General features: G+C 41.2%; 1 protein-coding gene across 3 annotated transcripts in view; it reads right to left on the bottom strand.

Moving 5' to 3' along the window:
- Nucleotides 1-575: 575 nt before the first annotated feature.
- LOC124802770 (G2/mitotic-specific cyclin-B-like) overlaps nucleotides 576-26673 on the bottom strand; it is a 91871-nt gene continuing 65773 nt past the window's right edge. For 2 of the 3 annotated variants that reach the window (XM_047263763.1, XM_047263764.1), the window contains exons 5-8: nucleotides 24972-25211; nucleotides 7192-7310; nucleotides 3126-3258; nucleotides 576-1130 (exon numbers count right to left, since the gene is read on the bottom strand). In XM_047263763.1, coding sequence (XP_047119719.1) covers nucleotides 1032-1130; nucleotides 3126-3258; nucleotides 7192-7310; nucleotides 24972-25211 — 591 coding nt within the window. In that variant the 3' untranslated portion in view covers nucleotides 576-1031. The remainder of the gene's footprint in view (nucleotides 1131-3125; nucleotides 3259-7191; nucleotides 7311-24971; nucleotides 25212-26673) is intronic. The other variant, XM_047263765.1, reaches the window with a different exon arrangement.

Here is a 26673-nt window from a genome sequence, read left to right as displayed (position 1 = left end):
TGTAAAACTTTCCAAACCAGTCCTAGAAGCATCATGACAAACAACAGCAGCAAATGTAATCCAACCATTACCTATACTACTTGATTCGGATGATTTCGCAATAGAAAAATTCAATTTCAGACCTAAAAAGTATTTAGGACCTGACAATATAGATATACTCGCAATCTTCTTCAGATTGGGGACGACCCCACCCGACCCCACCCGAAGAAAGGTAAATGGGCAAAAGACATAAATCCTGTAGAACTAGTTTCTGGCATCAGAGTAAATCCCTTGAAGGTACAAGATGTCAAAGTTGGTTCTAAAACATTACAGGGAGCAATGGAACAAACGCGAGGAAATGAAATTGTTTTAGAAGATCATTGATTAAAATGACACCATACAAAGGTACCCGCAGAAGCTGATCACTGTGACTGCCTCATTCAGAATAGTGAGGCTGATTATGATGTTGTGGAAGTGATTGTATAATTTCAGGAACTGAACACTATTGTGGATTGTATAGGCTAACAGAACCACTTTCTTACATTTGTATCATTAATAAAACAATTTCATGTTCTTCAATAAAACTGGAAGTTGAGTTTTTGTTGAATGTACCTATAATAAATTTTAACAATACTGAGGATTTTACAATGTTAGAATAGTGCAATTTGCGGAGTTCAGTTAAAGTTCGTTACATACACTGCAAACTCCATTCCTTAGTTACAAACATGGCCAACACCATATTTCAACAGTCATTTCCTACTTAGCTATGTAAGATCATATGAAAATGTTGATGTAAACACGATTCTAATTGCTAAGAAACTGTACAGTAATAACTCTGAAGGCAGGTAGTAAATGTACAAAACAAAACAGATTTTGCCTCTCCTGAAAAATTTTATGAAATGGAGTTGGCAATGTTTGTAGCTAGGCTACATTTACAATCAGTACAAAATAGACAAATTAACTGTATTATTTCAAAGTTAACTATATAAAATGTTCAGTATCTTACAATATACAAGATCTGTCACAAAAATTACACCATGTGTTTAACACTATCACAGAAGTTTTATTATCCTCTTCAAGTAGACTGGTGTTACTTCAGGAAGACTGCTTACTTTCAGGAACACGCTGCTCGAATACTTCTCATATAATGCCTGAAAGTTAGGAGAGAGATGGGTGTATTAATGGTCCACCAAAAAACAAGGCTTACACACAGTTCTCATGAAAGCTCACTAGCTTTTCTGAGTCACAATACATAGTCTCCTGATCTACCAGGTATAACAGTAGAGTTCTTAGTAAACCTCAAATGGCTTTCGATCACCTTATAGCAGCCTCAGAATGCCTCAAAGCAATTCATAGAGCTTATAAGTAATGCAGTAGTGTGACAACATCCACTTTCACTACTGATATAATTCTTTACATCTCAATATTTCAATTCATCTCCTGACAAAAGTGATGCACCCAGAAGACATAGCCATGTGTCAATGTAACTTTGTGCACATACACACCTTTGGCAGGTGTGTAAATGATTAGAGAGAATTCTCTGTGACCGGCAGAACAGCCACTGTGTGTATTACCATTGTTACCAGGTCTCTTGTGACAAATAAGGAGAGAACAGTATCAGATGTTCAGTTATCACTGAAGAACACAGATGCTTTGTACTTGTGTGCGAGTTTGGAAGGGGCCTCATTGTGAATCTCAAATGGTCGACTGGTCAAATCGTGCAATATCCTTATCTGTGGAATTTTTAGATTTATTTTAGTAACTTTTATTATGTCTTAAACACACTTATTTCCAAAAACACATTATGTTTTTCAGCATTCTGTCATTTTCAAAGGCAGTTTATGTCAATCATGTAAAATTGTTCACTGGATACAGTGTACCACATCAACAGTCTCAGCCGCAAGGCAAGTGCACTTTTCTCACAATTGAGAATGTTGGAATGATACAATGTACCTAATGAACAGTTTCATATGACTAAAATAACACTGCCTTTGAAAATGATGGAATGTCAAAATGCTTAAGGTGTTTTTGGAAATAAAAGTGTGGTCAGGACATAAGAGGAGTTATTGAAGTGCATCCAAATGGCCACTTTGTCTCTTATCTTTTTCATGCAAACTGCAACTTTTGGTTGCAACAGTGGCTCGATGATGGACTACAATGGTACATGAGAGCAGGCATACTCTTATTCAAGGTTTGCATCTACCATGTTGAAGAACAACTAGAAAGCATCACTATTGTGCATTCAGCACATCATAACCCCTTCAAATATGCACCTGGCATCTGAGAACAACACTGTCGTCCCACACCACCATTTGGAGACTAGCAGCAGATGGAATAGGAAATTACCGTACTGTGCATAGGCTGCCATTAACACCACAACAATAACAGCTGCAGTTGGAGTGGTGCCATCACCAGGGAGCATGGACTGCTGATAAATGGTGTTGTGTTTAGTGATGAATTGCAGCTCTGCACTACCCTAGATGGCCATAGTCAGTGAGAATGGCAGAAACCTGTGGGAGAGGTTCCACCCAGTCTCCCAATGTTCTGCAGAGTCAAAGTGATTTATCTCTTGGTGTCATGATATGGGAAGCCATTAAGTATCGCTTTAGGTCATAGCTTGTAGTGACTGAAGTAACTGACAAGACAACAGAACACAATGGACGTCCTGCACCCTCTTGTGTGACAGTATAATGATGCCATCCCAATAGAACATTTGTGTGTGTTTGTGGGGGAGGGGGGGCAGCTCTGATGTTAATATGTCCCAGTGTCTGTATCCAGGATATCAAGGATCAGTTACAACATGTATCAGGAGAGGATACAATGGGTTTATGACACCATTCTCAACTATCAGTACATGCATCCAAATCAGAAGATGTGCAAAGTCATACTGGAGAAGTTTTTAGCCTTCCCAACCTTTGTACATTTGTACTGCTCCTGAACCCAATGCCAAAACGCCTCCTTACTCCCTACCCCAAAAATGAAAAAAATAAAAACTCAACTATCCTTTAAATTTAGCAGTGTCTGTCTGGTTAAGTGATCTCTCTGGTAATAATATAATATTATTTTCCTTACCAGAGTTCAATTAGCTAAAAGCCACTAAGCCAACACTTTAAAAAACAAATTAAACTTTGACACCTTTAGCATACCTGATATTTTGAACTTTCAATGCTTATGACTGCAAATGCAATTTTTTTTGAAATATATGCTATGTCTTTCAGTTTGTACTGCGAGTAATAGATGAGCATTTCTGACCAGACATGTTCATTTTTTCTCCTCAGCCTGGAACGTGCAAAATAATAGATTATGATAACACTTTTACACTATCCTTGATATAAGCAATAGTCAATGAATATTTATTGTTTGGTATATACAAATACTTTCATATTTATAAATAAAGTAACATATGAAGTACATCACCATTACATATTCACACAATGTTGTGCTATTTATTTTCACTGATGTGGCAGCCATGGTATAATAGCCGTGTTTGCTCACCAGTGATAATTAACAGTTCCAGTTGTTCACAATGCATGGATCATACTTTTGGATATATTTAACTTAGGAGGAATCTCTAATGCTTTAAAGATACCAATAAATCAATCTTACAGTTACAAAAACAAAGCACCTCCACAAAATCGAATACCAAGTGTTTACTGAAAAACAGTTCAATGTAACTTCTGTTCAGGAGTAGATCTTTTTCCTTTTTTATCAAAAGACTAAACAACAGGTATTCTGAAGGATGGAAATAACAGCGTGGTCAAAAGCAGAGGACACAGCTGCACTTTGAAGATAATGAGGTAACAAAAGTGATGTTACATATCACTTCGAAAGTGATGTGAAACCCTGTGTCTACCTTACTGACCAATGATGCTTGCAGTCTATAAAAAGAGAATTTAATATGGAATCTAGATAGATGACATGTCAGATGTCTGAGATGGGATGATGATTGCATTAACTACTCAAGTGGCAGAATCTACAGGGATGTTTATGCAGTCTCCATGGAGCTTTGCTCCAGGTTGAAAAAGTGCATTGATCCTGGTGCAATCACCATAGATGGCAATAGGAAAAAGGCAAACAAAAGATGATTTTTTCAAACTATTCATTTTCTTGAAAGCTTTGCACTATAACAAATACAGTTTTAGGTAATGCTCCCTATGTCTTACAGTTGTGAATAGAAGATGTGTTTGCATTTTATGGAACAATATACGGAAGTTTTACTGAAGGGCTCTTCATATTTATTCTTGATAGTTCTCTATATGTGAAAGCATTTAACTTCCAGTGTACTTGAGATTGTAACAGCAACAAAGTCCAAAGATTTGCATCACCATGGTCTTACATAAGGGAGATCAATGACCGAGTCAAACTTGAAAATCTGGACTTGCATATACAGAGGATCATTGAACAAATAACTGACGAAGATAACAGCAATCAAAATATGAAAATGAGTAACAGCAACAGTAAATGAAAACTGAAAACCAAAACAGCAGCAATCATAAAGCAAACAACTTTGTATGCAAGTTAGTTTGCATTATATATTGAAAGAACACTTTTGGTTAGTTAAAATGTGTCACTAATGAAAGAATGTTAGTATAGGGTTGGCCTACAAAAACAAAAAGTAATGATTAAATTAGCAATGGAATTCAGTATTGTGTCTGAAAAACCCAATGAGAACTGTGCTATAGAGAAAGTGAACTGTATTCTATACAAATTTTTGTTCAGAAGTTGAGGCTAGCATAGGATGGGGAGGTAGCGGGAGATGTCCAAAAGTAAAAAGAATTTTTCTGGCAGTTGGTAGAACACTAGTTCTGAATTACCCTGTTATGTGCCTTCATTAGACACCATTCTGTATCAGTTGCCATAGAGGCAATGGTGGAGAAACATTGTTGCCGACGTGACTTCTGTAAGCACACAGCTTCACATTTTTGCCGATTTTGAAGTTGCAGACATTAAATACCAACATGGTAACATGTTCTTCTTCCTGTTGGGGAAATCAGCAGCACAAAATGTCAATGCTGTAGACAGCATATGGGGATGAAGCATCAAGACAGGCAAGGAATTACAAATAATTTTCTCATTTTAAAAGTGGTCAAATGTCAATTGAAGAGTAATCACAACAAGAACATCCCTCCACATCCTGAACAGACAAAACCAATGAAAAAACCTGTATTGATATCATGTTTTAACATCTTTAACAACTGAGTTGGTGAAAATCACTGGAACATCCTGGAGTTCATGCCAACAAATTTTAAGTGAAGATGAAATGTGTTGCAGTAAAATGCATTTAACATGTGCTTTTTGATGACCAGAGAGCCAGTCATTTGGACATGTGCCAGAAATTGAAAGAACAGTCAGAAAATGATCTGCATTTTGACACCAAAGTCATCACAGTTGACAAATCATGCTGTTATGGATATGACCCAGAAACAAAGCACCAATCCAGTTAGTGGAAGACTCCATCACCAAGGCCAAAGAAAGTAAGGCAAGTAAAATCCCATGTAAAGACAATGTTGGTTTGTTTTTTGACAGCAAGGGGATCTCCACTGAATTTGTTGCCCAGGGTACCACAGTTGACCAACATTACTGCCATGCAGTGACAAAATGATTACATGAAGCAGTGAGAGAAAAAAAACTGCCTGTAATTGTGTCAATCAGGAGACTGGCTTTTTCACCTTGACAATATCCTTGCTGCTTGCACAGCACTGAGTGTCTTGCAGTTTTAGGCAAAAAATTGAACGACAGTAGTTTCTGACTCACCGTACTAATCAGACTGGACGCCTGTGACTTATGCCTAATAGAAGAAATAAACATTTTTAGAATTAAAAGAAGTGAGGGGAGAAAAAATTGCCAGAGGCACTAAACAGCTTAACTTCAGACAAGATCAACTACTGTTTCCACCAATGGAAAAAAAACCATTAGAACACGTATATTATGTCTGATGGACACTATTTTGAAGGAGCAATAATGTTCCATCAAACACATGCTTTTTTTGTACAACACATTGTTTTTGGGCCCCCCACTTGTAAGTTCTCACTTTTATGCCAGGGAAAAAGTGGCAAGACATTGGAATTATAATGAAAACAGTAATGTTTTAACTAATGAAGAACATGTAGTCTTATTTAGACTATTGTTTGGTGCAACAAGTTTATCGAAAGACATCTTATGTGAGAATTACAGTTATATTAAAGGCTTGCTTTCATTCTTCATTTTTGGCTGAAGTCCACACCTCTAGTTTACAAATAAAAGCATGTTTTTATGTATTTCTGAATTGTTTTACATGTAACATGTTTCTTAAGTATCACTATCATCTGATGGGTGCCACGCTTTCCTTTTGGGTCTTGCACCACACCAAGTTACATACTTACATTCATACAGGCTGGACATTCGATTTCATGTCTCCATCTTCATGGGATTACATCACACAATCTGGTTTCCTTACAGTCTTCCTTTCTTGAAGACTAAGCTAGTTTCTGTGTTTATTGATGTTAACTTACATTTTTTGATACAGAATTTTAATTTATCTTCTTTGTTATGATTTTGTTATTTCAATGTGCCACACTTCTGATAATGGTGTATGCATCAAAATGCGCAATGTGACTAATAATAAATTAATAATGGCAGTAAAGTCTTGATTATGCAAACAGTCTACACAAATATCATGTTCTGCATCATTACATGATAAACACTGCCACATGCACAGTAATGCCTTCCTGTTGCATTCATTCATTAACTATGCACAAAAATTAGGAGAAGACTAAAGGCACACAGGATTAGCTATAATACTAGTGCACAAGTTAAATTTACAAATGTTTGTAGTAAACATACAATTAAAATAATTTTTTGGACATTAAAAAAGGACAAAATTTTATCATTTTAAAGGACCAATGGCTAAATCAACCTACATGGTATGGGCTTTACCCCAGTACCCAATTTATGTTCACACACAAATTGCTAAATTTAACAGAGAAGAACTTTATGGCACTAAAATTAAACAGCTGATAAAGGGGGACACTACACAAATTTAGTGTTTGGAAAAGAAATTTTAAGTGGCAATAAGTGTAATTTAACCAACTACAATTGTCTGAGCTGAACTATAAAAAACAACCCACCCATCCGTAAGCATTTAGATATTTCTTGTCTCAGAGTTCATGTATGGAGGGAGAAACAAGCATTAAAACATCTGAATTGGTATTCCCAAAATACTTTATTTCTTACCAGAGTGCAAGATATAGAGCCGCAGCTGCAAGACATGATGGAGCAAAGTGACACAGCTCATAATCCAGTAAACACATTTCTTGGAAGTACTTTGCTAAAGTGTATGTTACCTCGTCCGGCTGAAAGTTACAAATCCACGTGAATACATGGGAAACAACTGCTGAGGAAGTAAGGACAATGAGCAGAAGTACCAGTTGTCTACTAATAGATGTATAAACACATGGAATACACTTTAAGATAGATGCCAAGTGCCACGCAACTTAGTTTCAAGAACCTATACTAAGTGATATAGCTTGAACAGACAACTCCCTACATACTGGTCCCCTGGGAACTGCAGAGACAAGATTATTGTAATTACTGCGCACACAGTAATTTAGGAACTCTACCTTCCTGCATTCCATATGTGAATGGTACAGTAAGGAGAGCCTAAAGGTGGCAGAATGAGAACTAACTAAATATCTGATAACAGCAAAGAGAAAGTTAAGAAAAATTAAAAATCAAGGAACTCTGTAATTAAGCTGAATGTACACAAATTTCAACTGCATATGTAGCCAGTAATAAAACTTAATGTAGGAAAAGATAGATTGCTACATACCATAAACAAAAAACGTCAAGTTGCAGACAGGCACAATTAAAGACACTCACATATAGCTGAACACACACACACTAGAAAGCGCATACACGACTGTCAACTCCGGCATCAAAATTCGTGAATTAACAAGCACTTCCACTAATATTCTATAAAATTCAAGGACATATCAATGTTAGTCTCTGCTCTTTAGTTGACAGCTTTCACAAATGAAATTCTCTCTTTGTATTCAAAAAGATATATATTCCAAAATTTATTGAGTCCAGCACTGGCCAGTGCTTAGTGTTTACGTCTGAGGAGAGTCTGCGCCTAATTCTCTCCAATAGAAATGCGAAAAAGCAAGTAACAGTACTATTGGTTTTCAGATCTTCAGGTTCCTCATGTAGATGAGAAAAATGGTTAGGGAAAAAGGGGGGGAGGGAAGGAGGGAGTGGCAGGGAAATTTTCTTGACCTCTTTCCTCCGATTTACTTTTGTCTCCATAACATCCAGTACCTTACAATCCGGGTTGTGGCCTGCACCCCTCCTCCAAAGCTAAGAATGTTACTGTTAATTAATTTTCATGTTTTTCTATCACCAACAACATTATTTTGTGCAAGCCACAGTTATGTGCCTTGTAAACTATCTATCTCATAATACACTCAAGTTTTAGATAAATTAAGGACACTGAATTTAACACTATAAGTATCTTTCAAAATTTAAATGAAAGGAACCTTGGTAGCTTGCACCAGCTCTTTTTTGTAATTATTCTATACTAACTGCAAAGCTCAAGAGGACTGAACCCCTGCTGCTTCTGTCCACCACTTCCTATAGCAATATATCACAATCTGGACCCATTCAATAAGAGATGCACAGGAACATCTGCACAAATAGCCAGATGAAGATTGTCCCAAATGAATTAAGGTGACAGATGGTTCCCTTGAAAACACACATACTAATCATTTCTCCAGCCTCTAATCACATGTACAAGATTACCCTAATTTTCAATTGACTGAAACAGACTTACTTTTTTAGGCAATACTGTCAACAAGCACTTATTGTCTGACTCAGATTATAATTAAAAACAAGTATCTTAAATTACACATAAAATAATTTATGTGAATTTCTCAGCCTTTTGAGCCCATAAAACAATTTATTTCCGTTTTAACAAACAGCAGGTACTATCTTGCATTGGCAATGTTGGGAAAGGTCCACAAGCATTTTAATCCTAACTTTAAACAGGAAAGAGTGAGAATAACCTTGTGTTTTATCATATCATTTAGATTCAAAAGTCCACTAAATTTTATCTGTAGTACATTTTATAGATCTTTCAAATAGTACTGTAACGACAACTGTACATATAATAATTTTTTTTCTTTATGAATTTAGATAAATTAATGTAAACAATGTTTTGAACTTCTTTTTCGGTTCGTATCGTTACGTTAAAGAGACTGTGAGCAACTTTTGAAATGAATATTATTATTTGTGTTAGATTTCAAGCAATGTGATAATCATAAGGAAGTGTATTTAATGTTAAAACTATTGTAAGATGTGAAAATTGTAATTTATACACTTGGTCCATACATAGGTAATGCATTAGGATATGTGAAGTAGAAAACCTGTGGTGAATACCCTACCTGTAGGGGAGCGGGAAAAGGTGGAGGCAGGCGAGGCGGGAAAACGCACACTGGGCGCGGTTCGGCACAACGGGCTCAGTATTACAGTCGGAGGCGAGCAACAGTTGGAGTTGAGTATCGGTCAGAAGAACACGTACTGTACCGAGGAGGCTACCCAGGAAAAGTGGATTCCATTGAGCCTCGGATGAACCGATTCCGACGACTACTTGGCATGGCTATATTCTGAGGCACAAAATTGGAAAGATTACGACGCTAAGAAGATGGAAAGTGCCGATGTAGTGTGAGCCTTAGCCGTGCTTGTATGTGTGCCGTGCTGCCCGCTATCTCGCTGCCCGCCATCCGCGGCACCGACTTGCACAGGTCAAACATTTATTTCATCTTTAGAAGTGTATCTGTGTGGACCAGTGTCGAAAATGTTTCTAACTGTTCAATAATAACGTGACTTTTACCAGAATTGCCTTAGCCGTGACTTATCCTGATCACTGACCTAGACAGGATCCTTACCTCGTATTATGCAACCCGAGTATCCTGAACTGAAAGTTTAAAATTAGTGTCAATAAGAATTATCATCAGTCAAACCTTTGCTATAAAGAAGTTTACAGTTCTGTGTGTTATTACAAATGTTGGTAAAGAACAAAAGTATGACTAAATTGGAAGAGAGTTTTTTTTGGATTGAGTTAGCGATGTTATTTAATTAATTTGAGACAGAAATAATGACAGTTAAATTATTCAGAAGTAAGACAAAGGAGTAGTTATCCATAGATTGATAATTTTGAGTGTTAATTTGCCTTCAGTACTTAATAGTTTCAGTTTAACGACCATAACAGTTTCAGGGTCCCCCCCCCTTCTCTTGTCCATTCTTTCAAACATTGAAATGTGCTGATCAGATTTGACCAGTAAAGCTAAGTCTATATTAATCCTAAGTGTATTAGTGTTTTTCCATCATTAATAGTGACATTGTGTGTGTACTTTCAAGATTGTCAATGCTAGGGCAATCTATGCCCGATTTCGGTTTGATCAACATACAAAATGCAGTTCGTAGTAATCATTGCTGTGTGGTGGTGTGTATTTATAGCTCGTTCAAATTAGTACTAAAGGAGAAAACTTTAGTTCAGTGGATTTTTCCGATTCCAAACTTTGCCATATAACGCATCATTACTACATGTTACTATGCTTGTACATGCACCCACTTGTACAAGGAAAAACTCTCTCACTGCCTAATTAGGCTGGCGACCGAATTATTAATCGTCGTTAGCATCTACTGTGTGTACTTCTTGTCCATGCGAACGAGCAATTATACTTTACATTTACTTGATGCATCACTGTAGTTATTGACTGAGTATAAGTCCGATCTTGCTTCTATTAGGTATACGCGGTCAACTTATGTACTAAAATCCTTGTTTATAAGGTGAAGCTCGTGAACTTATTACAGTACAGGCTTTATAGAGCTAACGTACGTCCGAGAAGGGCGGTAGCATTACAAGTGGCTTTCCGGTGACAGGACATCCAGTTGTTGTTGGTTACAAATTAATGTAAAAACCGAACAGTGGATGTTCAGTGGCACAAATAGCAATAAAAGTCAGTAAAATAAACTGCAGTGGGAGTCAAGTATAATAGTGTGGTATATTTGGCATTCAATATGGACAGGAACATAGGCAGGGTAGATGCACCAAGCGAAATGAAGAGTGCGGCTGGCAGTAGCCGGAGTTTACGCGGCCAGATAACAGATGGCGTTAGCGGAAGACAATTGGCGTACATACAATACCACGAACACGTCAACGAACAGATTGAAATATCGAGATCGCCTCGAATACAGCAAGGGACAAAACAGAAAGAAGAGGGTGACTTTGTAGATGATTGTGGGTACGTGAACGAATCCACTGACATATTTGATTCACCACACATAAAGAAAGAACCGAAAGAAACTTCTGAAGTAGAACCGGAACACACGGATCCTGTAGAACAAAACAGTATAAAAATTTTAAGCATGAACGACTTATTTGAACAATTAACTAAACAAATTGCAGGACAGAATGAGCAGCTTAAAGCACACGTTGACGAGCAACTCAAAACGCAGGGCCATCAGCTCAAAACACACATTGCAGAGCAGCTCAAAAAACAGAGTGATCAGATTAAGGCACAGGTCGAAGGACAGGGAATTAAAATTAGTAAACAAATAGAACAGGTAGAACAAAAAGTGGGTAATTTAAGTTCTGTGGTAAATACACTGAAACTTGAAATTGATACCATTAACAAAAATATGGATACTATGCAAGAGGAAATTGGAAACATAAATAGTAGATTCGATGTTGAAATTCTCAACATCCAAGAGAAAGTAGAACCTCTGGTTGAAACTAAAGTAGACGAAAAAGTTTTCGGTCTTAAAACTGAGATCGTAAACGAATGTCAACACGGGATATCACCATTGGAAAAGGTAGTTTTAGACACTGAAAGGGATTTAAGTAAAAAAGTATCCGGATGTGTTCAAAATTGTGAACAAAATACTACGAAAATTCAAGGCAGAATTTTCGATCTGGAGAGCAAAATTAAAGATAGGCCTGGTATGGTCTGTAATGGAACACCAATTACAAAGCTGTTAGAAGGCGAGGAACGCTTCGATCCAGCCAAAAAACATAACGGGTGGCATCCGTTAGATTTTATCAAAAATTGCGAGAGAGTATTTCCTGAGCACTTGTCTGATCGGGAAAAGATAAACGTTGTAATTAGCGCCTTAGCAGGTGACGCTAAGCGCTGGGGAATAAATTTAAATATCGAACGAATGACGTTCGAAGAATTCAGGCAAAGATTTACGGAAGAATATTGGTCTGAACAAAAGCAGGACCATTTATGGCACGAGTTTATCATGGCCAAACAGCATGATAACCGGGGCAGAAATTCTTTGAAAGATTTCTGTGAGTATTGGTACCGAAAATTGACACACTTAAGAGGTAGAAGATCAGATTTGGAAATTATCTGGGAGCTATATAAAAAGCTTCCGGAGGATTCAAAGAGGTATGTAGGAAGCAATCATCGTAGCTTCCAAGCATTTCTAGAAAGGGTCGAAGACGAAGACCATTGGCGCGCAAGTCGTGCCAATTATCAAAACTTTGGTAACCATAATAACCGACACAATGACGAACGAAACGACGGCGATGGATTTCGCGTCAATGTAATACAAAGAGGAAGAGGCAGAGGAAATTATTCAGGTCGCGGTAGAGGGTATACCGCGCAAAATAATAACGACGCGGGAAACTAATTTCCGCGAACGTTGCGGGCCAAACGGAAGCGGACGATACATACCGGCCCCGATTTAAGAAAAGATACCGTACCGACCGTAATGTAATGAGACAGGCTAGGGACAGACGTGGAACGACGCAACGTGTTGTTGCGAAACAAGCGTCAGGTGCGGGCTTAAATGAGTCATCTCTGCCGCACAGAGCGCTACATGTTAACAGGCGAGTGGAGCATCAGAGGGCAACAGCCCAGCCTAGCAGAACATCTGTTCGGAAAGAAGCCGCTAGCAATACGGCAGCAGTAGATACGAACATAGCCGTAAGAGCTAATGAAAATTTTACGAGTGATAATTCCGTGGCAAAGGAAACAATAAATGAAACTGTGAATACACAGAGAGGTGCGGTTAGCAATGTTTGCAATGAGATAAAAGGCGAGGATGAATTAGCAGAAGTAACTGATTGGCGTGTGCAGATCGATGATCTGTACAAGGGCCTAAAGCAATGTGAGTGGGAGGATTTTAAAAGGGAGTATGAGGCGAAGAAATTAGTTGGTGGAAATAGAGATAGTAGGGACGTCCATAAAGTGACGTGGCCCAAATTTGAAGAGGGGAGAATAAATAGCGCCGCGCAAAGTACGCGTGCTGCCGATAGGAGGAAGGTTAATGATAGGAAGGATTTGGAGGATGAAATCCTCAGCATTGACGAAGAAATAACTTCTGCTAACAGTCCGCCAATAGTACAAGCTGCTACCGAGAGGCACCGTGGAGAAGGGGCAGATGATTACCTGAAAGTAATCAAAGTCCACGAGGATTACACCGAATATGAAGTCACAGTGGATGTGAATAAAGCTGAGGATGAGGCCGTGTTGCCAAAAGAGGAGATTGAGTTAAAATCCAAGCCTGACGACAATACAGAGGAAGAACTTAGTGCCTGTCTCAGAAAAGCTTTTATGTTAGAACCTGAAAGCGATCCGGAATGGTCGGATTCCGACGATAGTTCAGATGATGAAAGATACGCAAATACAGACTAAAATGAATGTACTAAATCTCCCTATTGTGCAAAAGTAGCGTACTTAAGTGAATCTGATGTTGAGGAAGAGAGTAGTGGTGACTCTAGTGAAGATGAATTTTCAAGTGTAAAGGAAAATGAATATACTTTTACTGAAAGAGGGTATGAGAAAATCGGTGAAAATAAAGGGGATGCAGTTAATTGCGATATTGTACCTAATGATGAGGACGTATCAAAACGAAATCCAGACGTTGAAACAGAACAAAGAAAGAAAGAACCACCAGACGACTCAGGGTTTATTTCGCAAAGAGTTCAGGTAATTAATAACTTTGAACTTCCGGAACCCAAGAAACCGCCAGATATATGTGAAGTGAATGTTAAAAGCATATCTTGGGACGATGTTATTGTCGACCCGGATTTGCTTAAGGAAGACCACAGTAATGAAAAACATTCGACGGTTAAACAAACTATAATACCAGTTGAAATTTATAACGTGAAATTGCAAGTACTTCTTGATACTGGGTCTCAGATAAGTGCAATTTCTCAGTCATTTTTCGAACACATTTGTGATAAGCCTGGGCTAGTAATTATGTCAGTGACAGATGTAAAAATTGTTGGTGCAACTGGTAAGGCTAGTAAGCCGGTAAAGAACCAGATTTTGGTTGAATTTAGTATAAAAGGACAAAACTTTGAACACGATTTTTTGGTTGTGCCAGACTTGAGTACTGAAATGATTTTGGGGATAGATTGGTTGGATAAAGAAAAGGTTATTATTGATTGTAGCCAGGGAGTGATCAAAATAAATAGTACATTTAGGAATTTGGAATTAAATTTTGAGGAAAGTGGGAAAGTGTTTGATTCAGAAATCGATTCTTTGTTGTTGGAGATCGACCAAGGGAATGATGGGTTGACAAACAAGTACGAGGTGTACCATGTCCAGAGAATATTAAATGAGAGTGACGAGCAGGGGCATGAATTTAAGGGAATGGTGGAAAATTTAGAGGGAATATCTCCCGAACAGAAAGCAGAATTGCTTGAAATTTTTGATAGTAACAGCCCCGTATTTTCGGACAAACCTGGCTTAGTTAAGAATTTTGAATACCAGATTGAGACCATAGAGCATAAACCTTTCTTCGTAAGACCATTTTCGATACCCATATCAAAGAGGCAGGCTGTTCAAGTGGAAATAGATAAAATGATAGAATGGGGGGTAATTGAACGAAGTAGTAGCGAATATAATAGTCCCCTTATCATCGTGAACAAAAGGGATGGGGGGAGTGAGAGTAGTTATCGACGCCAGGACTTTGAACAAAATTGTAAAGAAGGAAATAGACAGACCTGAAAATCTGGACGAAATGCTCCAAAAATTTTATAACGTGAAGTATTTAACCAGTCTGGATATGACAGCCGGATACTGGCAAATCCCATTAAGTAAAGAATCCCGTAAATATACCGCTTTTCTATTTGCCGGGAAATGCTATCAGTACAAAGTAGTGCCGTTTGGGCTTAGCACTTCTGTGGCAGTATTTATTAGGGCACTGGACTTTGTGTTAGGGAGAGAACTAAGTTCCCGACTAACCATTTATGTAGACGATTTACCGATTGCTACAGAAGCATGGCAAGAGCATTGCGAGTTATTGCGGAAAGTTTTTGTTGCTCTACAAGCAGGGGGCATGACACTTAAGTGGAAGAAATGTGAATTTGTGAAATCTGAAATAAAGTTTCTGGGGCACATTATTACTACAAACAGTATTGGCAAGGATCCGGAAAAGTTAAATGCAATAGCAGGGTGTCCAGTTCCTAGAAATAGAAAACAGTTGAAGGCCTTTTTAGGTTTATGTGGGTTCTATAGAAAATTCGTCAAGGGGCAAGTTTTTAATAGTCCTCATTTGAATAATTTACTTAAGAAAAATAGTGCTTTTGTGTGGACTGAAGGGTGCATGAGAGATTTTGAAAACTTAAAAGGGGAACTTTTGAATGACAATATTTTGCATCACCCCATACTATCAGAACCTTTCCATATGAGTACTGACAGCAGTGCTTATGGAATTGGCATAGAAGTTTTCCAAGAAATCTGAAGGAAAAGAAATCGAACACAGGACTATCGCATTTGCAAGTAGAACTCTAACAAAATACGAGAAGAACTACACTATTTCGGAAAAGGAAGCTTTAGCCATTATATGGGGGCTAAAGAAATTTAGAAATTATCTGTGGGGCCATAAGCTCATCATACATACTGACCACAAAGCTTTAACTTTTCTTAAAGATTGCCGTTTACTTAATGGTAGGCTAACTCGTTGGGCTTTGTACCTACAACAATTTGATTACGATATTTGTTATGTTAAAGGTACTGAGAATTATGTGGCAGATGCTTTATCTCGATTGCCTAATGGTATGAGTGAAGTGCCAAATGAAAATGGTGAAGAGGGTACTTTTCAGATAAGGTATATGAAAGAGGTTTCAGGAAAGAGGAAAATGGAGCAGATATGTAAAAATATGAGATACCATCAGAATGAGGATTCAACCTGGAAATCAGTGAAGGTAAATTTTGACAGTGTACAGTATCCACAAATTAAGAAATATTACAAAATTTATAAGGGCATTTTATATATGAAGAAAGATTTAGTTACTGAGGAATGGAGGGTATGTTGGCCAAACCAGTTTGACACTGATGTCATAGATTATTTTCATTTAGCATTAGGGCATAGTGGGCCGAAGAAATGTTTGGATAAATTGAATAATGTAATAGTGATTACTGGTAGTATAAGTAAGAAGGTAAAGGAACGAATTAAGTCATGTGATGTCTGTCAAAAGGCCAAAGTGCCGAACAAAACTAGTTGGGGACCAATGCAAAGTACGTTGCCTGAAGACACCCTAGACTTATTATCGGTGGATTTATATGGTCCCCTCCCAAAGACTTCGGGAAATTGTGCATATATTTTGGTGATTTTGGAAGTATTTTCAAAATTTGTGAAATTATACCCCTTGAAAAAAGCAACAGCAAAAGCTGTATTTAGTAGGATGGTCGAATACTTCAGGACCATCGGGAAACCCAAAGCAGTACTATCTGACAATGGACCCCAGTTCATATCCAAAATTTGGAAGGAAGGAATGGAGAAAGTTGGTGTGGAGGTTAAATATATTGCCGCCTACCATCCTGCAAGCAACCCGGTTGAAAGGTACATGCGAGAAATCGGGAGATTGTGTAGAACATACTGCAGTCACAATCATAGAGCCTGGGGCAGATTTATATCGGGTTTTGAGAATGTCATTAACACATTACATCATGAATCTACCGGATTTCCACCGGAAGAAATTTTGTTAGGTAGAAGTAGTAAAAGTTTAATTGAAGAAAAACTAGAGTTTCCACCTTGTACAAGTTTGGGATTGAATCAAAAGAAAGAATTGGTGATAAAAAGGGCAAAGCAAAAATTTGAATCTAGATCTAAAAGACACAATAAAAATTTAAAAGTTTCAAAATTTAAAATTGGAGATTATGTTCTTTTAAAAACCCATGAAAAATCTAGTGAACTAAACCATGAAATTTCAAAATTTAAATATATTTATAATGGACCATATATAATACAGAATATTCCACATGATAATGCTTACTACCTGATCTACCCAAAATCCAAAAGACCTTTAGGTGTAAGAAATATTGTGGACCCGAAACTGTATGTTCCTAGGAACGAGTAATTGTGCTGTATCTTATGCTGAACCCAAGTTATTCTAAATGTAACTAATCTTCGTAAATGTCTGTATACCCTTGAAAGTGTGCTAATGTAGTTATGTGAGTTTCAGATTACCAATTGTACTGTAACCGTAAAAATGTATGGAGAAAAGGACTGAAAAGGACTGAAAAGAAAGGATAAATGCTATCAGCCAGATAAAAGATGGGACTGTCAAAAATGAAAATGGGCAGTGTAAGAACCATGAATACCCTACCTGTAGGGGAGCGGGAAAAGGTGGAGGCAGGCGAGGCGGGAAAACGCACACTGGGCGCGGTTCGGCACAACGGGCTCAGTATTACAGTCGGAGGCGAGCAACAGTTGGAGTTGAGTATCGGTCAGAAGAACACGTACTGTACTGAGGAGGCTACCCAGGAAAAGTGGATTCCATTGAGCCTCGGATGAACCGATTCCGACGACTACTTGGTTGGTTGGTTGGTTGGTTGGTTGTTTGAGGTTAAAGGGACCAAACAGCAAGGTCATCAGTCCCTTGTTTCAAATAGACTCCATTCCGCTAACGGGACATCTCAGAAAAGTCAGAACAATAAAACGGAAAAAGGGGAAACGTAAAAGGGCAGTCACGTTGTCAATAGTAAAAACAAATGAGGGAAGTTGGCAAGAGAACGAACCCAACACTATGCTGAAGCAGCATAGGCAAGACCACCTGTGACTTAAAAGGTACAACTGCTATAATGCAGAAAGTACGTATGGGAATAGAAAAACTAACCAAGCCTTAAAAAGAAGAGGTAAAAACAGAGTAAAAGGGAAAGAAAAGAGGATTCCGGTCAGGGAGGTGAATCGGGAATCTCTGAACACTGCCTACAGTGGGAGACACCCAAACACTCACCGCCCTGCCCCAACACCAGAGGGAGATTAAAAACTTTAAAACTGAGAATAAAAACCACTCTCCCGGAGGAAACCTAGAACCAGAGAGACCACCCGGGAATCGTCAGCCAACATCAAAGGTAAAGTGTGGGGGAGTCTGTACTTAGCACGCAGAGCCAAAAGAAGGGGGCATTCAACCAAAATGTGGGCCACTGACTGGAAGGCTCCACAACCACATAGCGGGGGTGGCTCATCACGCAAAAGGAAACCATGGGTCAGCCTGGTATGGCCAATGCGGAGACGACACAGTGTGGTCGAGTCCTTGCGGGAGAGGCGAAAGGAAGAACGCCATGGACCTGGATTCACCTTAATGGCACGAAGTTTATTAGACAGTGGAGTAGCCTCCCAAGAATTGGCCCATGACTGTGCAAAGTGGGATTTGATGTGAAGTCGTAAATCCGCTGCAGGAGGGGTTACAGAAAACGGGGGGGGGGGGGGGGGGGGGGGGGGGTAAGTAACTGCTCCCCCAGCCAACCGATCAGCGAGCTCATTACCCGGAATACCCACATGGCCCGGGACCCATAGGAAGTCAATGGAACAAGCAGCACGGTGAAGATCAGCGAGATGGTCATGGATGGCAGAGACCAAGGGATGGCGCGAAAAACACCGGTCAATAGCAAGAAGGCCACTCATCGAGTCCGTACATAACAAAACGTGGTTTTGTTGGGATTGTTTAATAAAGGTAAGGGCCCGGGAAATTGCCATCAATTCTGCAGTAAACACCCCACATGAGGGTGGCAGCAGATGATTTTCCGTTCCAACAAAGGACGTGAAGGCATACCCAACATGATCAGCAGATTTAGAGCCATCAGTGTAAAAACAACAGCATCCCGAAACTCCCATAAAATTTGGCGGAAAAAGGAACGGAACACCACCGGGGGGATGGAATCTTTCGGACCGCGGCGGAGATCCATCCGAATTCGAGGCCGAGGAACTAACCAAGGAGGGGTGGAGGGGAGGGAGCGAGGAAGACAGGACAAAGAAGGAAGCCGAAAATCACGGTTAAGAGACGCAAGGCGCAGTCCAACTGGTAAACCCGCCCGAGGGCGGGAGTCAGGCGGGGCGACGTCCATGGTCTGGGAATAGAATAGAATAGGAAGGATGAGCGGGAGAAGAACGGATAGTAAGGGCATAAGACACCAGAAGCTGGGACCGCCGAACAGAAAGGGGGAGGATCCCAGCTTCAACCAGGAGACTATCAACAGGGCTAGTAGGGAAGGCACCGGTGGCCAAACGGATACCACGATGGTGGACCGGATCCAGCACGTGCAGCGTGGAAGGAGCAGCTGAACCGTAAACTTGACAACCATAGTCCAAACGTGACAGAACTAGAGCACGATAAAGACGGAGGAGGAGGGGAACGGTCCGCACCCCAAGAGGAGTGGGCAAGGAAGCGAAGGACATTGAGTTTACGGAAACATCCTACCTTCAGGAGTCTGATATGGGGCAGCCAAGTGAGCTTGTTGTCGAAAAGAAGACCTAGGAAACGAAACTGTGGAACCACAGGCAATCTTTGTGCAGCGAGATAGAGCTCTGGATCAGGGTGGACCGTAGTACGGCGACAGAAGTGGACCACCCGCGATTTTAAAGGAGAGAACTGAAACCCGTGTGAAAGGGTCCATGCAGAGGCACGCCGTATAGCCACCTGGAGCTGCCGTTCTGCAGATGGCATCGAGGAGGAACTAACCCAAATGCAGAAATCATCCACATACAGGGCAGGGGCAACCAAGGGACCGACAGAGGCCACAAGTCCATCGATAGCAATGAGGAAAAGAAGGACACTCAAGACAGAACCCTGTGGGATGCCCGTCTCCTGGGTCCGTGGAGAACTAAAAGCAGTACCAACTCGAACTCTGAATGACCGATGGATCAGGAACTGGCGGATAAAAATCGGGAGTGGGCCCCGAAGACCCCACTGATGAAGGGTTAGTAAGATGTGATGGCGCCAGGCCGTGTCATAGGCCTTGCGAAGGTCAAAAAACACTGCAACCAAATGGCGGCGCTGGGAAAAAGCCTGCCGAACTGCGGATTCCAAGCGAAGTAAATGATCGATTGGAGATCGTCCCTCTCGAAAGCCACACTGGTAAGGGGACAATAGATCCCGAGATTCGAGGACCCAAGTGAGCCGACGGGCTACCATCCGTTCAAGTAACTTACAACCAACATTGGTCAAACTAATTGGCCGATAGCTATCAACAGATAGGGGGTTCTGACCAGGCTTAAGGACAGGAACCACAATGCTATCCCTCCACTGAGAAGGGAAGTCACCCTGGAGCCAGATACGGTTAAACACCCGAAGAAGATGGTGCCGTTGTGGAGCACTGAGATGTTGAAGCAGCTGGTTATGAATGGAATCTGGGCCAGGGGCCGTATCGTGAGAAGAAGATAGAGCAGAAAGAAATTCCCATTCAGTGAAAGGTTCGTTGTAAGATTCTGACTCACAAGTGGTGAAACATAAGGTGACAGCTTCAGCCTGCTGTTTTTGATGAAGGAAAGCAGCTGGATAGGAGGCCGACGCTGATGCCACTGCAAAATGGGTCGCAAGATGTTCTGCGAAAACTAATGGGTCCGTACAAATGCCATCTGGGAGGTGAAGGCCTGGGAGGGTGGACTGCCGATGGCAACCTTGGAGAGAGCGAAGTGTAGCCCATACCCGTGACAGAGGGACAGTGGAACCAAGGGAAGAAACGAATCGTTCCCAACATATCCGCTTGCTCTGTTTGATTAAATAACGGGCTTTAGCGCGAAGGCGCTTAAAGGTAGAAAGGCTGGCTACAGATGGGTGCCTCTTAAAGTGTTGCAAAGCTCGACGGCGATCACGGATGGCAATGGCAATGGCCGTACTCCACCACGGGACTTGCCGACGACGAAATTGTCCAGATGAGCGCGGAACAGCAAGGTTAGCAGCGCGAACAATCGCGTCAGACACGTCACGTAGGACGTCATCAATACAACCCGACAAAGAGGGAGAAAACTCGACCTGTGCAGTATATAGAGCCCAATCGGCGCGGTGGAAAGACCAACGAGGTAACCTCTCCATCGGGGAGCGGGAAGGGAGCGTGATAATCAACGGGAAATGGTCACTATCACAAAGGTCGTCATGTGGCGACCAGTGTAATGAAGGGAGGAGAGAGGGAGAAGCAAGAGAAAGATCAATGGCAGAAAAGGTACCATGACCAGCACTGAAATGAGTAGGGGAGCCATCATTAAGAAGGCACAGGTCGTGGTCTGCAATAAATTGGTCTATAAGAAGACCTCGTCTAGATGGAAAGGCACTGCCCCACAAAGGATGATGAGCATTAAAATCCCCAAGGAGGGGGAAGGGAGGAGGAAGTTGCTGAAGAAGGGTGGTTAAGGCAGCAGGTGTAAGAGTCCTGTCAGGAGGGAGATAAAGATTGCATACTGTGACTGCAGAGTCTAAGTGGACCCTAACAGCAACCGCTTCCAATGTAGTTTGGAGAGGAATCCACGTGCTAGCAATGTCTGTACGGACCAACGTACAAACGCCACCAGAAGCCCGCAAGGGTCCGACCCGATTTCGACAGAAAACACGGAACCCACGGAGGGTCGGTGAGTGAGCATCAGTAAAATGAGATTCCTGGAGAACCACACAAGCTGCTGAGTAGGACGAAAGAAGGGATTTCAATTCCGGAAGGTGACGATAGTATCCATTACAATTCCATTGGAGAACCACAGAACGATGGTTTAAATGAGGGCTGAACACGCTAAATCCAGTCATACCGCCGGGTCCCCACCCGTCACCGACAAGGAGGGGGCGACATCCATAAACGACAGGTCAGAATCCGGTTGTGAAGTCGGGGAAGGGACCTCCGGTGACACCAGAGGCTCTTTGTCCCGGGACTTATGTTTCTTCTTCTTTTCAGGCTGAGATCGAGGAGGGCTGTGTGGCATAATGGAGCCAGCTGCAGCAAGATCAGGAACAGAAAGAGACCGGGCGACCTGGGGGCCGATAGACCGCGGCTCTCGCGGTCGCCGCGCTGCAGCAGACCTTTGACCTGGAAGGTGCCGGGAAGGGGCATCCCGGGAGACGCGCCCTTGACCGGCAGACGCCGAAGGAGTGGGACACTTCTCCGGCTGGGGAGGGGGAGCAGCGCCCAGAGGAGAAGGTGTGGGAGCCGCTGGGGAGGGGGGAAGGAGAGGGGTCCGGGATGGGGGTAAGGAAGGGGGAGGAAGGGATGAAGATGTAACCAAGGCGTAACTAGATGTCATGGACACAGGGTGCAATCGTGCATATTTCTTACGGGCCTCTGTGTAGCTTAAACGATCAAGGGACTTTTACTCCTGTATCTTTTTTTCTTTCTTATAGACTGGGCAATCTGCTGAACGTGGAGAATGACTACCATGACAATTTACACATACAGGAGGGGGAACACAGGGACTCCCCTCATGGAGTGGACGTCCACAGTCACCACATAGAGGGTCCTGGGAACAGCGAGAAGACATGTGGCCAAAACGCAAGCACTTAAAACACCTCATAGGAGGAGGGATGTACGGCTTCACATCACAGCGATAGACCATAATCTTAACTTTCTCAGGAAGGGTATCCCCTTCAAAGGCCAGGATAAAGGCACCAGTATCAATACGATTATCTTTAGGACCCTTCTGAACACGCCGAACAAAGTGAACACCCCGCCGTCCGAGATTGTCCCGAAGTTCCTCATCAGTTTGAAGGATGAGGTCTCTGTGAAAAATCACACCTTGTACCATATTTAGAGACTGGTGAGGGGTAATGGACACGGGTATTGTGCCAAGATGGGTACAGGCACGAAGGGCCGCAGATTGGGCAGCCGAAGCAGTTTTTATTAGCAACGAACCCGACCGCATCTTGCTCAGGGAGTCCACTTCGCCAAACTTGTCTTCAATGTGTTCCACAAAGAATAAAGGTTTGACACTGGTGAAAGTATCTCCATCAGTCCTGGTGCAAACTAGATAACGGGGGAAAGGTTTTGCCCCTAGACGACGGGCCTGACCCTCCTCCCAGGGGGTAGCCACGGAAGGGAAGGCCGAAGGGGCAAGAGAAGCAGCACTTGAGGAATCAGTACCACGCAGAGAGACGGCCGCAGAAGAGCGGCCAGAGTTTTGGACCCGTATGCGTTTCATCTGCATAGCGTCCGCCCTGATACCACCCACTCCGATCAGGGGCTCTCCTCACGGGCGCCACCCAGCCACAGCAAGGGCCGTCTGGCACGGCGGCCATTGCCGGGAGTTCCGATGCTCCAGGATGACGAGCAACCACTCCAAGGCATGCATGAGGAGGTCACAGCTCAGGTATCAGAAGTGTGATCCCTGTGTGTTCAGGGGGCTCAACCAAAAGGGTACATAGCGACCCCACCACACGGGCTGGCTACCGTGCTGGCTATGCACCCTAGCATCAGACAACGACGTAAAAGAAAAGGTGGAATGTACTAAGAGGGCACACGTCGGAGACACTAGGTAAGGTGCTCTTCCCCAAATGGCTCACACTACGGAAGAGAAATTTTGGAATGGAGGTCAAACCCCAGAGGGGACCAAGGAATGCCAAAAGGAGGAGATGATTACGCAACAAAGCCGGAGTGTAAAACCAACAGAACCAGGAGGATAGCGGGGGCCAACATAAGCAAGGACACCAATAGAGGGAGAGGAGAGGGCGAGGGGAAAGGGGTATGGAGGGGAAAGGAGGGGAAGGGAAAGGAAATGCAGCCCGGGAGAGAAAGAAGGCTGCAATGGCTCGGGGCCCCGTGCTCGCCACGCACGTATCCACAAAAGAGTTGTGGACCCCCTGGGGGGACGACTACTTGGCATGGCTATATTCTGAGGCACAAAATTGGAAAGATTACGACGCTAAGAAGATGGAAAGTGCCGATGTAGTGTGAGCCTTAGCCGTGCTTGTATGTGTATATTAATCCTAAGTGTATTAGTGTTTTTCCATCATTAATAGTGACATTGTGTGTGTACTTTCAAGTTTGTCGATGCTAGGGCAATCTATGCCCGATTTCGGTTTGATCAACATACAAAATGCAGTTCGTAGTAATCATTGCTGTGTGGTGTTGTGTATTTATAGCTCGTTCAAATTAGTACTAAAGGAGAAAACTTTAGTTCAGTGGATTTTTCCGATTCCAAACTTTGTCATATAACGCATCATTACTACGTGTTACTATGCTTGTACATGCACCCTCTTGTACAAGGAAAAACTCTCTCATTGCCTAATTAGGCTGGCGACCGAATTATTAATCGTTGTTAGCATCTACTGTGTGTACTTCTTGTCCATGCGAACGAGCAATTATACTTTACATTTACTTGATGCATCACTGTAGTTATTGACTGAGTATAAGTCCAATCTTGCTTCTATTAGGTACACGCGGTCAACTTATGTACTAAAATCCTTGTTTATAAGGTGAAGCCCGTTAACTTATTACAGTACAGGCTTTATAGAGCTAACGTACGTCCGAGAAGGGCGGTAGCGTTACAGTACTTCTGACAAATCATTTTCTTAAGCATACTAAAAACTACTGAAATTTGTTTTCCTCACAGGTTTATTACACAAGCAACCACAAACAGAATTTAAAAAAAAAAAATAATACATAAACACACATTCTGCAGTTTCAATTCTCATTAGTTTGGGAAATAGATTAGGGTAAAGACTTGGAAAAAGTAAGAAAGCACAGCACTGATCTGGATTTTCAATTTCATGAAATTCATACCATCAAAATAACTGTACTTACAGAAGATGCCTTGCTGTACCGACGAAGGAAGTGGACACTCAATGGATAACCAACAAAGAAACTGATTGTCCTCATGATCTGCATTTCCATTTGCAGTATTTCATTTTTTGTATACAAATTACTGCAAATATACACAAAACTGCTTATCTCAGGTGGGTATATTTCTTCGTACTTGCTGGCCAATAACAGTGAAGCTGCACCAAGTAACTGTATCTTCTTTTTGTCCATTACATGCACTTTCTGGAAATATATAACTGTCTCTACATCCAGTCTCACAGGCTTCATGACTTAATATTACTGTACAAGCAGCCACTGCATTATTAACTAAGGTCAGTACTAAAGGTAGTGTAATGAAAATTTAAATAAGCTCCACCACCACTACAATGATGCAGAGTCAAGGTGGGAGCTTTCTTTTTTACCCATAGTATAGTTGTAGCAGAGTGCCTGAAACATGGGTGTGGCAAATTTTTCTAACTCCATTTCTCATGGAATCAAATTGAACACCCAATGAAATCAAATTCAGACATAAAAACAATTTTCAAGGTTCTGAACACAAAATCGTCACAAGATTTTTGTTATACAGTGTGGCACATTAAATAGAAATACTTAGCATTAGCATTTTATTCATTAGCAACTTTAAAAAGATGAAAACTAATTCTGAAATAGAGATGTAATTAAAATATAAGATTTCAGTACACACTAAACTATCAATGGAAAGGTCTTACTACATGGCAAGGTATTTCAGTAACAGCACAATCTTAGGTGAAGAATTGAGAGATTGTTGTGTCTTGTACAAACCAATGGAAAGATTTAATGAAAGCTGAAGCAGAATGCTGTGTTGCTGTTACCCAATTTGAGGGGGCAGGAGTGGAAAGAGGGCTGACTACTACTGCTCACCACCACAAAAACCACAGCAACCCAAGCACAAAGGAATGGTGTCCATTTTGCTTTACTCTCTTCTTCCTTAATACAGTAGTTAAATGTATTGCAATTGCATAACCAACTGTAAAATTAATCAAGCAACACAATAATTGAAATACCTAGATGGAAATTACATAAAATAAGGAAAAGGCAATGACTTACCTATGGAAGAATGGTGTGTGGCACACACAGACATTTAATAGAAAGCAGTTAACACTAGCTTTCAAGCTCTTGCTTTCTTTCTAGTAACAGCACACACATTCACATACACAACCAGACAGACACCAAAACATTTTGATTACTGAAAGCAGTGGCCTCGGTAGATGGAGATGTGAGAGTAAGGAAGGACACACGAGGTGAAGGGGGGATTGGTTGGCTGGTTTAAAGGGGGAGAAGGGACCAAACTACAAAGTCATCGTTCACTTGTTCCTAATAAAAGAGTGCCACAAGTTTGAGAATAAAATGGATGAAACATATAACACAAAACGAAAAGAAAGGAAAAGTCACAAGAACAAAGGGAAGGCAACGAACACTAAAAGGAACAAAAGAGGACAAGAAAACAACAGAGATGCTAGAAACAGAAGGGAGTAAAACATGAAAGCAGATTACAGTGGCTGGCCAACCACGAAAATAAAAAGGGAAAGCCAGCAACTCTGCAACACATTAAAACCTCCTCCCTAAAAGCACTAGGGTAGAGGACACAGAGGGACAAAGTACATGCCCTAAAACCTATATAGAAATATAAAACCCACTCTCATGGACAAAACATAAAACAGGCATT

The sequence above is a fragment of the Schistocerca piceifrons genome, chromosome 6 (genome assembly GCF_021461385.2).
Source record: "Schistocerca piceifrons isolate TAMUIC-IGC-003096 chromosome 6, iqSchPice1.1, whole genome shotgun sequence".
Lineage (NCBI taxonomy): Eukaryota > Metazoa > Arthropoda > Insecta > Orthoptera > Acrididae > Schistocerca > Schistocerca piceifrons.
This window is presented reverse-complemented; position numbering and strand designations above follow the sequence as displayed.